The 15,842-nt window shown below is 40.5% G+C and overlaps 3 protein-coding genes across 6 annotated transcripts in view; 2 read left to right on the forward strand and 1 right to left on the reverse strand.

The window, feature by feature from the left end:
- Positions 1–10,868, forward strand: part of LOC132242643 (GTPase IMAP family member 4-like) — a 192,308-nt gene extending 181,440 nt beyond the window's left edge. Inside the window, exon 5 of the transcript XR_009454684.1 lies at positions 10,432–10,868. The gene's annotated coding sequence lies outside the window, so the exon portion shown is untranslated. The remainder of the gene's footprint in view (positions 1–10,431) is intronic.
- LOC132242638 (GTPase IMAP family member 6-like) overlaps positions 1–15,842 on the forward strand; it is a 464,769-nt gene that overhangs the window by 100,591 nt on the left and 348,336 nt on the right. For 2 of the 4 annotated variants that reach the window (XM_059711547.1, XM_059711548.1), the window contains exon 4: positions 9,073–9,900. The exons of the other annotated variants lie outside the window; for them this stretch is intronic. In XM_059711547.1, coding sequence (XP_059567530.1) covers positions 9,073–9,900 — 828 coding nt within the window. The remainder of the gene's footprint in view (positions 1–9,072; positions 9,901–15,842) is intronic. 4 annotated transcript variants of the gene reach the window in all.
- LOC132242655 (GTPase IMAP family member 7-like) overlaps positions 1–15,842 on the reverse strand; it is a 235,691-nt gene that overhangs the window by 54,707 nt on the left and 165,142 nt on the right. The window lies entirely within an intron of this gene.

The following is a 15,842-nucleotide window of genomic DNA, read 5'->3' on the forward strand; positions in this document are numbered from 1 at the left end:
CTAGCTCTGTGGGAAGCTGGTGGGTGAAGAGAATTGGGAAGTGCAAGAAGCACAGCTCAGCAATTTATTCCTCTGAACACTCATCACCAACATCACCTTTGTGGCCAAAGCTGAATTGTAAACATTTATCTTCTTAGTTGATAAGAAGCTGTTTTCTACTCCCTATCCTTAAGGTATAAAGACATAAGTCTTCTTTAAAAATGAGTGTCTGTCTGTTTAATAGTTATTCATGTTTGTATTTGATGGCTTCCTATCGGATGAGCCAGTTTTTAAAAATTAGCATGTTTAACCTGTCCCAGTCAAAGTCTGCTCCAATAGGAGTTATTCAAGTGGCTTTCCCCATTGCCAACAGTTCTAGATAGCAAGGAGAAAAAGAAATTTAAAGTGTAATAGTTTGGCTCTGACCTATGTGGCTAAGTGGTTAGAGTGTCAGCCCATGCACCAAAGCATTGTGGGTTTGATTGCCAGTCAAGGGCACATGCCTGGGTTGCAGATTAGATCCCTGCTTCAGTTAGGGCTCATGCATGAGGTAACCAATGAATGTGTCTCTCACATCTCTCTCTCTCTCTCTCTCTCTCTCTCTCTCTCTCTCTCTCTCTCTCTCTCTCTTCTCTCCTCGCTCCACCCTACTCTTCCCTCTCTCTAAAATAATAAATCAAAAAATATCCTCAGGTGAAGATTACCAACAACAAAAAATGTAAGAGTTTGTTTCCGTGACACTAAAAATTGATGAATAAGGAAAGGAAAATCTTTTCCACAGATGTAGGCTGGACATAAAGATTGAAGAGAAAGCAAGAATCAGAGTGATTTTGATCAATCTCTTTATTTAATAAGTATTTATTGAGAACCACTCTTTATCAGTATTGTGCTTGTCTTTCCCCAGGTAATAGTGGAAATTCAAGATGCAGATGGTCCTACCATCATCACAGATTAAATTTATTGGTGTGACTTTGGTTAATAATATTATATGAGTTTCAGATGTACAAATGTATATATAAGACATCATCTGTGTATTGCATTGTATGCTCACCACCCAAAGCCTTGTCTCATTCCATCACCATATATTTGACTCTCTACACTCTTCAACCTTTCCCCATTCCCCTTTTCCACTGGTAACCACCATACTGTTGTCTGTGTCTGTTTTTTAGTTAGTTAGTTAGTTAGTTAGTTAGTTAGTTAGTTAGTTAGTTTTTGGATAATTCTCACCCAAGGATTTTTTTTTCATTGTTTTTTTATTTTATTTTATAGAGAGTAGAAGAGGGAAAGGGAGGGGAAGAGAGGGGGAGAGAGGAGAAAGAGAGAGGAAGAGAGAGAGAGAGAGAGAGAGAGAGAGAGAGAGAGAGAGAGAGAGAGAAGCATTGATGTGAGAGAGACACATTGATTGCCTCTCACAGGCATCTTGTCAAGGGCAGGGGATCGAGCCATTCATTCACATATGTGACCTTGACACAGAATTGAACCCGTGATCATTTGGTGTTTTGACTGATGCTCCAACCATTCAGCAATGCTGTCCAAGGCTATGAGTTCATTTGTTTTGTTTGATGGCTGATTGATTTTTAGTTTATGTCCCAAGTATGAGTGAAATCATATGGTCCTTGTCCTTTTTCATCAGACATTTGTGCTGAATATGATACTCTCAAGACCCAGCAACTGGGTAATTTTGAATCGGATCACCCCATGGACATGTCTGGTAGTTAGCAGGCTTTAGGACAGGCTAGGGTAACAGGGATAACGGCCTTGTGTCCCTCACCATCAATCAGGCTGGTCCTGGCCTCTTTATGAAGCTGTTGCAGGGTTCTGAAGACCAGAAAGAGACAGCAAGCCACAGAGCATCAGCACTTTTGGGGTTTAGTTGCATCATGCTTCTACTGCCCTATTGTCCAGAGCAAGTCACAGGGCCCACCCAGATGCAAGGGGTGGAGAAACAGACTCAGCAGGATGTGGGAGGAGCTGCAGATCCACATCCCAAAGAGGCAAGTGTAGAAAGATGGGAATAATTCATGGCCTTATCTGTCAGCATTGGAGCTGGGCTTTGATGGCTTATTGTTTCATCTCCCATGATTTTACTAATCCCCATATTGATGACCAATTAATGCCCTCAGGATAACTGCAGGCTGGAGTTTTCCACTGAGATGTTAACTAAATAATAATCTGAATTTGTACCTACAGTTTCCCTGAATCTTAGCCATCCTGTAGTCAGTGCTCTCACCTTCTGGAAATATACTTCTCTCTGGTTATCATATGTGGGAAACTGCTTCAGGGATGCTTTTGCCAATCCTTGGATTAGCAGCAGCTTCACCATAAAATGTGTGGGAGATAGGAAATAACTACTGATTTTGTGGAAGCTGGAGTTGGGAGTTCTGCAAAATCTCTCTCCTGTTTGATTGATATTTTTAAAAAATCATTCCAATTTACAGAATTGATGAAAGTGGCAAGTTAGGGAACTGCTGTGTTGTGGGTGGCAATGGTAACTTGGACTTATGATGGTCTTCAAAATGGAGAAAAGTGGTCAGATTTGTGGATAGAACCAAGAGAACTTCTGGATGGATTGTTTCTGCAAAGTAAGGCAAAAAGAGGAATCAAGGGAGATTCCTAGAATTTTGGTCTGGGGAACTGGATGAATGTGATGATATCTCTGAAAAATAAAATGGAGTTTATAATCATGTCTGCTATATTCAGTGTGATGATGTATACATGGCCTTAAAGTAGGGACAGGTGATTGTAGTATAGGGTTCCTCTGAGAGGAATAAGTCTTTTTCTATTAATATATATTTTAATTTTGATAGTATTTCAGATATCTTTCATTTACCCCCCTTCTTCTAACCACCCCATCCCAGGACTTCATTGCCCTATTCACTGTGTCCAAGGGCTATATGCACATATGTATATAAGTTCTTTGGTTTATCTCATATCCTCTCCCCAATCTCCACACCGAGGTATGTCCCTCTGTTCCATGCCTCCATGCTCCAGGTCTTATTTTGTTGGTCTATTCATTTTGTTTGTCAGATTCTACAAATAAGTGAGGTCATATGATATTTGTCTTTCTCTGTTTGGCTTATTTCACTTAGCATATTATTTTCCAGGTCCATCCATGCCATCCTAAGGGTACAAGATCCCTCTTTTTTACAGCTGCATAGAATTCTGGAGTGTAAATGTTCCAAAGATTGCTTTTTTATCCATTTATCTACCGAGGGGGACTTGGACTGCTTCCAAGTCTTGGAAATTGCAAATAATGCTACTATGAACATAGGGGTGCATATATATTTTTTTCTGATTGGTTCTTGGGGTTCTTAGGAAATATTCCCAGAAGTGGTGTCACTGAGTCAAATGTAATTTCCATTTAAAAATTTTTAAGGAAACTCCATACTATTTTTTATAGTGGCTATATCTATCTGCATTTTCACCAGCAGTGTACTAGTGTTCCCTTTCCTCCACATCCTCTCCAGCACTTGCTCTTTGTTGTTTTTTTTATAATAGCCATTCTGATAGGTGTGAGGTGATATCTTATTCTAGTTTTAATTTGCACGTCTCTGATAATTAGTGACTTTGAGCATTTTTTCACATGAATCTTAGCCATCTGTATATCCACTTTGGAGAAAAGTCTATTCAGGTCTTTTGCCCATTTTTTAATTGGATTTTTTGTCTTCCTTTTGTTGGCATGTATGAGTATATTTTACATTTTGGATATTAGCCCCTTATCAGAAGTATCATTGGCAAATATGTTCTCCCATACAGTTCTGTTTTCATTTTGATGGTGGTTTCTTTTGCTGTGAAGAAGTTTTTTATTTTGATGTAGTCCCATTTGTTTTTTTCTCCTTAATTTCCTTTGCCCTGGGAGATGTATCTGTAAACATATTTCTATGTGAGATGTCTGAGATTTTATTGCCTATGTTCTCCTCTAACATTTTTATGGGTTTATGCTTTACATTTAAGTCTTTTATTCACCTTGAGTTTATTCTTGTGTATCGTGTAAGTTGGTGATCTAGTTTCATGTTTTTGTATGTGTCTGTCCAGTTTTCCCAGCACCATTTGTTGAAGAGACTGTCTTTACTCCTTTGTATGTTCTTGCCTCCTTTGTCAAATATTAATTGGCTGTAATGATGTGGGTCAATTTCTGGTGTCTCTGTTATGATCCATTGGTTTATATGCTTGCTCTTGTGCCAATACCAGGCTGTTTTGGTTTTAATGTTTTTGTAGTACAGCTTGATATCTGGTATTGTGATCACTCCTACTTTGTTCTTTGTTCTAAAGTTTGCTGCAGCTATTTTGGGTCTTTTAAGGTTCCATATAAATTTTCAGAGTATTTATTCTAGCTCTGTGATGTATGCCATTGGTATTTTAATAGGGATTGTGTTGCATCTGTAGATTGCTTTAGGTATTATAGACATTTTAATGATGTTAATTCTTCAAATCCATGAACATGATATATGCTTCCATTTGTTTGTATCTTCCTATATTTCTTTTTTCAATGTCCTATAGTTTTCCAAGTATTTTGTATCCTTGATTAAGTTTATTCCTAGGTATCTTTTTGTTGTTGTTGCAATGGTAAGTGATATTGTTTGTTTAGTTTCTCTTCCTGAGAGTTTATTACTGGTGTATAAAAATGCTATCAATTTGTAGATGTTGCTTTTGCATCCTGCTACCTTGCCGAATTCATTTATTAAGTCTAATAGTTTCCTGGTAAAGTCTTTAGGGTTTCTTATGTACAATATCATCTCATCTGTGAACAATGACAGTTTTACTTCCTCCTTCCCAATTTGGGTACCTTTTATCACTTAATGTCTGATTGCCGCGGCTATGTCTTCCAGTCTATCCCATCTAATAAAAGAGTAATATGCAAATTAACCATCACTCCATCACTCCGTCACAAAGATATCAGTGGCCACGGAGCTGGAGCCAGCAGGAGGCTTGGGTTGCTCCCAGTGATGGAGGAAGCCAAGCTTCCTGCCTGCCCTGGCTGGCCCTGAGCTCTGCTCAAGGCTGCAAAGTTTCAATTACAGAAGATAAGCAAATCCCAGATACCTGCTGAAAAAAAAAGAAAAGAAAAAAGGACAGGCTGGGAGATTGGGTCGCTGGGAGGGGAGTGTTGAACAGCCTGCAAAGAGCCATCAGCCCCTCACCCAGACTGGCCAGGCACCCCAGTGGAGACCCCCACCCTGAAGGGGGTGTGGCCAGCCTGAAAACGGCCCTCAGCTCTTCACCCAGCCTCGCCAGCCACCACAGCAGGACCCCCCCAACCCTGAAGCAGCTTTGGCCAGCCTGAAAACAGCCATCAGCCCCTCACCCAGTCTGGCCACACCTCCATAGGGTGAGGGTCACCACTGGGGGGCTTGGTCACCCTATAAACAGCCATCAGCCCCTCACCCAGGCTGGCCAGGCACCCCAGAGGAACCCCACCCTGATCCAGGACACCCTTCAGGGCAAACCAGCCGGCCTCCACCCATGCACCAAGCCTCTATCCTATATAATAAACGGGTAATATGCAAATTGACCCTAATAGCAGAACGACTGGGAATGACTGGTCACTATGACACACATTGACCACCAGGGGGCAGACGCTCAATGCAGGAGCTGCCCCCTGGTGGTCAGTGCACTCCCACAGGGGGAGCTCTGCTCAGCCACATGCCAGGCTGACTGCTGCCAGCACAGTGGTGGTGGCGGAAGCCTCTCCCACCTCCTCAGCAGCGCTAAGGATGTCTGACTGCTTAGGCCTGCTTCCCACTGGCAAGTGGACATCCCCCGAGGCCTCCCAGGCTGCCAGGGGGATGTCTGACTGCCATCTTAGGCCCAATCCCCCCAGGGAGCAGGCCTAAGCCAGCAAGTGGACATCCCCCGAGGGGTTCCAGACTGTGATAGAGCACAGGCTGGGTTGAGGGACACCCCCCTACCCCCAGTGCACAAATTTTTGTGCACTGGGCCTCTAGTGTTGAATAAGAGTGGTGGAAGCAGACACCCTTGTCCTGTTCCTGTTCTTAAAAGAAACACTTTTAGTTTTTGCCCATTGAGTATTATGTTGGCTGTATCTTTGTCATATATGCCCTTTATTATGTTGAGGTATGATTCCACCATTCCCACTTTACTGAGGTTTTTGTCAAAAAAGGGTGCTGGATTTTGTTGAATGCTTTTTATGCATCTATTGATATGATCATGTTATTTTTATCTTTCAATTTGTTTATGTGATGTATCACATGTATTGGTTTGCAAATATTGTACCAGTCTTGCATCCCCAGAATAAATCCCACTTGAGCATGGTGTATGATCTTTTTAATATATTGCTGGACCTGATTTGCTAATATTTTGTTGAGAATTTTAGCCTCTTTGTTCATCGGGGATATTGGCCTGTAATACTCTTTATGTGTATTGTCTTTATCTGGTTTTGGAATTAGGATAATACTGACTCATAAAAGAGCTCTCCTTGAATATTTGGAATAGTTTGAGGAGGATAGGAGTTAATTCTTTGAATGTTTGGTAAAATTCTTCTATAAATACACCTGGTCCAGAACTTTTATTTGCTGGAAATTTTTAAATTACTTCTTCAATTTCATTAGTTACCATTGGTCTGCTCAGGTTTTCTGATCCTCCCTTGTTGAGTTTTGGAAGATTTTACGTTTTTAGGAGTTTGTCCATTTTGCCCAGGCTGTCCAGTTTGTTGTCATATAATTATTCATCATATTTGCTTATAATCCTTTGTATTTATGTGGTGTCATTGTTATACCACCTCTTTCATTTCTTATTTTATTTATCTGGGTCCTCTTTCCTTTCTATGTTTCTTGATGAATCTGGCTAGGGGTTCATCAATCTTGTTTATCTTTTGAAAGAACCAGTTCTTGGATTTATTTAACTTTTGTAATTTTTTGTTGTCTCTATGTCATTTATTTCCTCTCTGGTCTTTATTATTTTGTTCCTTCTAATTCCTCTGGACTTTTCTTCCTGTTCTCTTTCTAATTAAATTAGTTTTATGGATGCATAGATTATTAGTGCTTTTTCTTGTTTCTTGAGGTAGGCCTGAAGTGCTATGAACTTCCCTTTCAAGACTGCTTTCACTGTGTCCCATTTTTTGGTGGGGTGGTTGTGTATTCATTTTCATTTGTTTCCAGGAAGTATTTATTTTTTTGCTTTATCTCATTGGTAAGATAGTCATTGATTAATCATATGCTATTTAGCCTCCATGTATTTTAGTGTTTTTGAGAGGATTTTTTTTTTAAATTGTAGTTGGTTTATAACTTCATGTCATTTGATCTGAGAAGATGCTTGGTATTATAGCAATCTTCTTGAATTTATGTAGACTTGTTTTGTGCCCTAAAATGTGGTCTACCTTTGATAATGTTCCATGTGCATTTGAGAAGAATGAATATTCTGTTGCTTTGAGGAGAAATGTGCTATAAATATCCATTAGATCCCTCTGATCTAGTGTGCCATTTATAGCCTATGTTTACTTGTTAAATTTTTGTCTGTAAGACCTATCCAGTGATGCCTGATGGTGTTAAAGTCCCCTACAATGGCTGTATTGCTGTCAATCTCTCCTTTAAAGTCCATCAAGAATTTTTTTATGTGTTTGGGTGCTCCTATTTTGAGGCATCAGTCTTATTCAAAGACTGTGCTGAAAGGGTCTTCCTTATGGGAGAAACAGACTCTCAGATGTGGTTGTTGGTTGTCTTCCATGGTTCGGGCCTATGCTTAACAAATCCTGAATACTTCAAGAGAAAACTGAATAGAAATAGGGAAAGAGCTATATAGATCAGTGATGGCGAACCTTTTGAGCTCGGCGTGTCAGCATTTTTAAAAACCGTAAGTAAACTCTGGTGCAGTGTCACAAATAGAAATTTTTTGATATTTGCAACCATAGTAAAACAAAGACTTACATTTTTGATATTTATTTTATATATTTAAAGTGCCATTTAACAAAGAAAATTCAACCCAAAAAATGAGTTCGCATGTCACCTCTGACACGCGTGTCATAGGTTCGCCATCACTGATATAGATGATTTGGTGTTTAACCTAAGACACAGTGATTTTTAAAACATTGTTCAGGTTGTAGACTATGCTGTTCTGTTATCAACTTTCCAGTGTCCTATGAAGTAGACATGCCTACTGAAGTGAAACTAAGAAAGTATAACTCTAATGATGTTACTCTGTATGAGTTATTATTATTATTTATGTATCAAGAGACTTTAGAGTAACTCCAGAGAACTGTCAATACTTTCTGTCTATACTTCTTCAACATATTAGTTTAAAAGAGAAAAACCTCATTAGATTTCTATGGTAAGGTAGTAACTTTAAAAATAAGGCATTTTGTTTTTCCGTGGTTCAGAAACTCTGAGGAGATGGTTGCATATGTGAAATCTAAAAGAACATTTGCCTTCAGCCCCTGTGCCCTTTTCTATCCTACAGGGATGGGACGGCTTGAATAACCCACCTACTTGGCTTCTTCCTCTTTTTTTAATATATATTTTTGTTGATTTCAGAGAGGAAGGGAAAGGGAGGTAGAAACATCAACGATGAGAGAGAATCATTGATTGACTTCCTCCTGCCCATCCCCCACTGGGGATCAAGACAGCCACCTGGGCATGTGCCCTAAATGGCAATTGAACTGTGACCTCTTGGTTCATAGGTCAATGTTGAACCAGTAAGCCATGCCAGTCCAGCTACTTAGCTTCTTAATGGGAAGAAGAAAAGTTCAATTTTGAATATTAATAGGGAGAGGGAAGTTCCCACTGTGATATCTCAAAGTCAGATTTTGTGTTACTTCCTACATTAGCTTATGAGGAACTGCTACCAGCAGCAGCTCAGAGTTCTCATTTGAACCACTTTGCTCCCTCATCCCTGAGCACTTAGCTTCCAAAGGTCAGAGTGAGTAGCCCAAGGGACTCCTGAGAAGTGCCCAGTGTTCACCAAGTCCTTTAAGAAAGAGGTCAGGCAGAAGGGTTCTATAGACATACTGTGAGTGCAGAGTTTGCTCACGGGCAGGACTCTAGTGGGCAATAGAGAAGGACACTGTTGGGCGGAGGCATTGCAGTGGGAAATGTTGAAAGTCAATGCTAATGCTGTGGTTTTTGTTTCCTGATGTCCCAGGGCTTGGAAATCGAAATTCAGAACTGCGACTTGTCTTAGTGGGTAAGACTGGAGCAGGAAAAAGTGCCACAGGAAATAGCATCCTTGGAAAGAAAGAATTTAATTCCAGCATTGCAGCAAAATCTATCACCAAGGCCTGTCAGAAAGGGAGAAGCATGTGGAATGGGAGAAAAATAGTCGTCGTGGACACACCTGGCATTTTCGACACTGAGGTACCGGATGCTGACACACAAAGGGAGATTGCTAAGTGCATCCTCCTGTCCTCTCCTGGGCCTCACGCTGTGCTCCTGGTGATCCCTCTTGCCCGGCACACAAAGGAAGAACAAAAGGCTCTGGAGAAGATGCTGTCAATGTTTGGACCCAATGCCAAGAGATACATGATTCTCTTATTCACTCGGAAAGATGACTTGAATGGCATGGATTTTCATGATTACTTAAAGGAAACACCAGAATACATTCAAGATTTGATGAAACAGTTCAAGGATCGTCATTGTGAGTTCAACAATAAGGCGGTAGGGGCTGAGCAGGAGGCTCAGAGGACACAATTGCTGAACCTGGTCCAGCACATGGTGAAGCAGAACACTGGAGGATTCTACACTAATCAGATGTACCAAAAGGCGGAGGTGGAGATTCAGAAAAAGATTCAAGCTATACAAGAAAAATACAGAGCTGAGCTGGAGGAAGAGAAAAGAAAATTAAAAGAGGAGTATGAAGAGAAAATCAGAAATCTGGAGGATACAGTAGAGCAGGAAATGATAAAAGCAGAAATGGAGAGCGAATTTGAAGAAAGGGAGAATTACTATTCCTTCATGCAGCAAAATGCTAGAGGTAAAGCTGAAAGTCAGGAAGGGATGCTTGATTTAATCTTGAAAAGATTGAGAATAATATGGAAAGAAATCTCATCTCTGTTCAAGGAAGATTAGGCTAATGAAAATCTGTCTATATTTCCTGTGTGTTTTCAGGTGTGTCTGCCCCATATAACTCATTCCCTAAAGTCAGAGCTCTCTGTTTCTGTCACTCAGGCTCTCAGGACTGGGGAGTGTAGTAAAGTTCAGTCATGGAAATTGGTAGACTTTTGGTTGATGTAAGAGGGAAGGAAAACATCCTCAATTTGTAAAACTCCAAAGTAGAAAGTATGGATGCTCCCTATCTTCTGAATTCTCAGAGACAGAGAGAAAATGAATGCAGGAGATCAAAAGACCATGACCCCAAGCTTTCTCTAGTTATCCTTAGTAAAGTTTCCTCCTCTAGATTCTTTCTAGATTGGCACATAATCTCCACCCGTGGAGATTATGTGCCTTATTTTTATCTTTAGGATCACAATGCTGATTTTACACATGTGGTTAGGTAAATCAATAGATAATCTATAGATAGAGATGCTTATGGAATTCTTTCTATAAGTACATAAATTTGTTGAATTTAATTTTTATGGAAGGACTGAAATTGTTCCTTATCATCTGCCCACTGGAGAACAGAGATTTGTCTGGAACATGTTTTTCAGAACTCAACTAAGTGAAATGCCAGAAAGAGAAAAAGGCAAGAGATTCAGCAGCTAAGAGAACAATGTTCAGTATATTCAGATGTTTCTGTAAAAAGTTGTTGACCAACCTCAGTGTAACCACTTTGCTGAATAACTAGTTCTCTTTTTTTCTTGTGAAACTAACTGTTGCCACCACACCTTCATCACCCCACACCTTGATTACTTACTGCTAGGTGCATCATCCCCACACTACTGCCTCCACTCATTTGAATTGTTTGCTCATTGTTACTATAATAAAAAGTTTTATTCTCTCTTATTTGTGCAAAACTGAAATCTCTTTTACCTTACAAAATATCACCAATACTTGTAAGAGTACAGGGATGAATTTCAATTTTGATAAAAATTCAAGATCCTTTTGGAGCTTTTCTTTGTCTAGACCCTAATATGTATCTCCTCCATTCTCCATTTGAACCACATTCTTAATCTCTCTGCTCATCAGAGGCCACCTTCTCCTTGAATTCATTCATTAAGAATTCTGATATCTTTGTGAGTTTTCTGGGGAAGGGGGATTTTTTAAATATATGAATAATAGTATTTGAAGTTTATCCCTTTTTTAATAGGTACTACTACCCTAATAATTCATAAGCTTTCCCAAAGCGCATTTCCATGTTCTACCAGCATGTCCTGGTGGTCATATGCCACTGTCCTTGCTCTGCCATCTTGAAAGTGGTTTTTCCATGTCCCACCCCATTTTGTCCTCAATATACCTTTACTTCCCCCAAACACAAATGAATTTAGATTGTACATTTATGTAAAGTTAGCAAAGATTCAAGGATATAATATATAAATTTGTCTGATTCACCCATAAAGATGACTTGTATGGTATAGAGCTCCATGATTACTTAAAGGAAGAACCAGTGACTGATTCTTTCAGAAATAGTCATTCACAGTGAGCACATTTGGTTTCACTTTGCAGAATATGGGGTGCACTCCCATTGGAGTTTTGCACAAAATTCTGACATTGGAAGTTAACATCCTCTTGTCTCAGGAGCTTCTAGAAGCACATATTGAACCAAAGAGCCACACATACCTAGCATGAAAAAATTAAATACAGGCTTAATGTGAAAAAAGTCTTTAAGTGCTCTGTGGTACTTTCTGTGTAAATGCACTCACTTATTCTTACCCTTGAATTCAGGTTTATGCTGTAGATGAGGCAAAGTAAATGGTTCTGGTCTTGAGGAGCTGTGAGGAGATGAGTAGCCCATGTGAAAAACCCTGAGAGCAGTGTTGCCCATTTGTCTCTCAGGGCAGAAGTCAGACAGAAGGTCTTGATAAATACCATGCATTGTGGTTAGTATGATGGAAGAATGAGGCATTTTCCCTTCTCTGAAAAGTGTTGGGAGTTTATACTATTCATACATTCACTAAAAGTCATTGATTGTTTGAACTTGATAGAAGATTTCGTAGTAGACATTGAGAATCTAGACAAAGTAAAATAAAGTCCATTTTGAGAATGGCTTCCTTCACTTCTCATAATGATTTTGAGAATCATTCAAGTTGCTTGTGAATAGATGTTCTCTTTTACTGATGAATAGTATTCCACCTTATGGAAGTACCACAGTTCCTTTATCACTTCTTCTTTATTTATTTATTCTTATGCCCCTAATTAATTTATCTTGCCAAAATGCATTGGCTGAAATCTCCTTTATAACATTGAATTGTAGTGGAAGGGCATGCTTACTTTTTTCCATGATATGCCTTTAGTATTTCCCTGTTAAGTGAGTGAGATACTGGAAAACAGGAGTATATGATATGTGTGTGTGTGTGTGTGTAATCATTAAGTAAATATCCCCCAATCACTATTTTCTTGAGAGTTTTTATCATTAACAGTAATTAATTTTGTGAACGGCTTTTAAAATTCATCTAGGTGGTACTTGGGTAGTGGCCTGTGCAGCCAAACTCTTCTGAAGCTCTCTGTGATGCAGAAGCTGGGCACTGAGGAAACCACATACACTGAATGAATCTATAGGTAAAATATCCAATTAGTAGGACAGGAGAGAATCTCATGTCCTCATGTTATAACCAGTATTTTGGGAACTGATAAAATGAAGTAGAGAAAAAATGGTGGCTGCATAGGCAGCAGTGTTGTGCACCTCTTCTTGCGCCAGAAAAGCAATGAAATTGAAGAGCATCCACCCTGAATTAACAAATTAATCACAGTTGAATAGACAAATTTTCATAAAAATCACAGAGGACTCCTAGGGAATGTAACTTTCCAGTCATAACCCATGTGGAACCACCACCATGCTCCTGCAGTGAGTGGCACAATACCTCCTGGCAGGCTCTCAGACATTTGCAGGGAGCATGTGATGCCAGATTGAGCTCCTGTGCCAGGCCTCCTCACCAGCCCGCTGGGACCCAGCATCCTAGGATCTGGTTCCAAGACACCACAGTAGTGCAAGCCTGGGACAACCCTGTTCCCCATCCCCACCAAAGGCCCCAGAACTGTGCTGCTAGCCTGATCCAAAGCCACCCAGCACTCACACTATGCCCAGCACTGGGACCTGTTGCTGGGGTGACCAGGCACAACCAAGAGCATGCCACAGAGGAGCTCTGACTGTGGAACCCACTCCCAGTCCCCCAGGACAGTCCTGTCTGGGCCATCTGGAGCAAGCCAATGCTCCCCTAACTCTGGGTGAAAGGGAAGCATGGACTGAGTACCTAGGGCAACAAGCCCCCACTTCACAGTGATAAGTGGTGGACTGGAGCAACCCAACACATGTCTCACTCTAGCTACAAGAAAACAGGACTGTGCAACCCAGTGTAACCCCAACACTCTTCTCCCCAGCCCCTGGGACAGTCCTGCAGGAGCAACATAGCACAAACCTCACTCCAAGCCATAGGAAAGCACTGCTGAGGCAACCTGGAGCAACCGGGTGTGCCCAGCCAGGGGCCACAGGACCGTGCTGCAAGTGCACTGCCAGAGGTACCTAGGGTAATACCTGCCACAGGTGCTGGGGCTGCACAGTGAATTTCATGCCAGAGAGCTCTGGGTCCTCAAAGGGCACTGCACATTAGAGTAACTGTGCACATGGTCCCACCATACCAAACATCTGAAGCAGAAAACTGAGGGACGAGATCCATGGGACAAGGGTATACAACTCAGAGCAGAGACAATAAAGGCATGAGACTCAAGAAAGACCCAGGCTTTGGAATAATGATTTCTAGACTATTGCCCTGATAGGGTATTCAACCACTCAAACCTCAAGAAGGGTGCACAGGGCCAAAGAGAAGAGAGACAGCAAAAATGGAGAGACAAAGAAAGAACCCACCAAGGAAAGAAAAGGAGAAATCACCAGAAAAGAAATGAAGTGAAATGGAAGCATGCAATATGCCAGGAAATTAATTCAGAGTAAGGGTCATACAGTTCATGAACCAGATGGAAGAGAAAATCAAATACTTTTGTAAGAATGAAGAGTAAATAAAAAAAGATATAGCTACAATATAAAACATGATGGAAGGTTTCAACAGTAGACCAGAGAAAGCAGAGGACCAAATTAGTGAGTTAGATGATAAGGTAGTTAAACACACCCAATCTGAACAGTAACTGGAGAAAAATAAATAGAAAACAGGAGGAGAGCCTAGGAGAGCTTTGGGACAACACCAAATGAAGTAACATACATATAATAGGAGTGCCCGAAGAACAAGAAGAGGAGCAAGGATCAGAAAACCTAATTGAAAAAATAATAATAGAAACTTTCCCTGATTTGGGAAGAAAAAGTCACACAAGCACAGAAAGTCCCAAACAAGACAAATGCAAAAAGACCCAAACCAAGACAAGTCATTATTACAATGGCAAACGTTAATGAAAAAGAGAGAATCTTAAAGGCTACAAGAAAGAGACAGAGAGTTACCTACAAAGAATCTCCTCTTAGAATATCAAATGATTTCTCAACAGAAACACATCAGGCCAGAAGGGAATGGAATGAAGTATACAAAGTGATGAAAAGTAAGGGACTGAATCCAAGAATACTCTATCCAACAAGGCCAACATTCAATATTGAAGGGGAAATCAGGAGCTTTGCAGACAAAAAAAAAACAAAAAACAAAACAAAAACAAACAAACAAAAAAAAACTTCTTCCTTATCCCCTAATTCTCTTAATTTGGGTGGTCACCTTTATTTGGGGTTATTAATATCGTGAATATATTTGTGTTTAGTGCCTGGTACGTGGTGCCTTGTTGTGTTGTATTTTGTGCCCTTAAATCAACGCAGCAGATCCAAGAAACAGCAGCCTCCTGAGCACCACAACCTATGCTAAAGAACAGCAGCTGTACGTGAAACCGCCCTGCACCAGCCAGAAGAGCCACCACAGCTGTGAACAGCACCCACCAGAGGAGCTGCTGCCAACGGAAGAACAGCTGCTACCGCAACCGCCTGAAGAGAAACCACAGACCAAGGAGTCACTGCCACCCAGGGAGCAGCCACTGAACGACTTAAAGTCTAGATATGTCAGTGAGATCAAACATGGGTAGACAAAGAAACCCCCAAAGGAAAGAGGAGGACTCGCCAGAAAAGCAGCTAAGTGATACAGAGGCATGCAACATGACAGAAAAAGAATTCAGAATAAGGGTCCTAGAGTGCATAAACTGGATGGAGGAAAAAATGGACAACCTCTGCAAGAAGCAAGAAGAAACAGATGAAAAAATCGATAACATATGGAAGAAGCTAGAAGAAACAGATGAAAAAATCAACAACTTAAGTAAGACCCAAGAAGAAATGAAGAGTGATATAGCTGCAATGAAAAACACCATTGAAAGTATCAACAGTAGACTAGGAGAAGCGGAGGACCGAATTAGTGAATTAGAAGACAAGGAAGCAAAACACACACAAACTGAACTGCAATTGGAGAAAAAATTAAAAGACAGTAGGAGAGCCTAAGGAAGTTTGGGACAACATGAAACAAAACAACATACGAATAATAGGGGTACCAGAACAACAGAAAGATGAACAAGGTTTAGAAAACATATTCGAAGAAATAATATCAGAAAATTCCTTGAGGTGGGGAAGAAAAAAGTCACACAAGCCCAGAGAGTCCCAAACAAGGTGAACCCGAAAAGACGCACACCAAGACACATCATAATTACCATGGCAAATGTTCAGGACAAAGAGAGAATCTTACAGGCTGCAAGAGAGAGACGGAAAGTTACATACAAGGGATGTCCTATTAGATTATCAAATGATTTCTCAACAGAAACACATCAGGACAGAAAAGAATGGACGGAAATTTA

Source organism: Myotis daubentonii, chromosome 10 (assembly GCF_963259705.1).
Source record: "Myotis daubentonii chromosome 10, mMyoDau2.1, whole genome shotgun sequence".
NCBI classification, from domain to species: Eukaryota; Metazoa; Chordata; class Mammalia; order Chiroptera; family Vespertilionidae; genus Myotis; species Myotis daubentonii.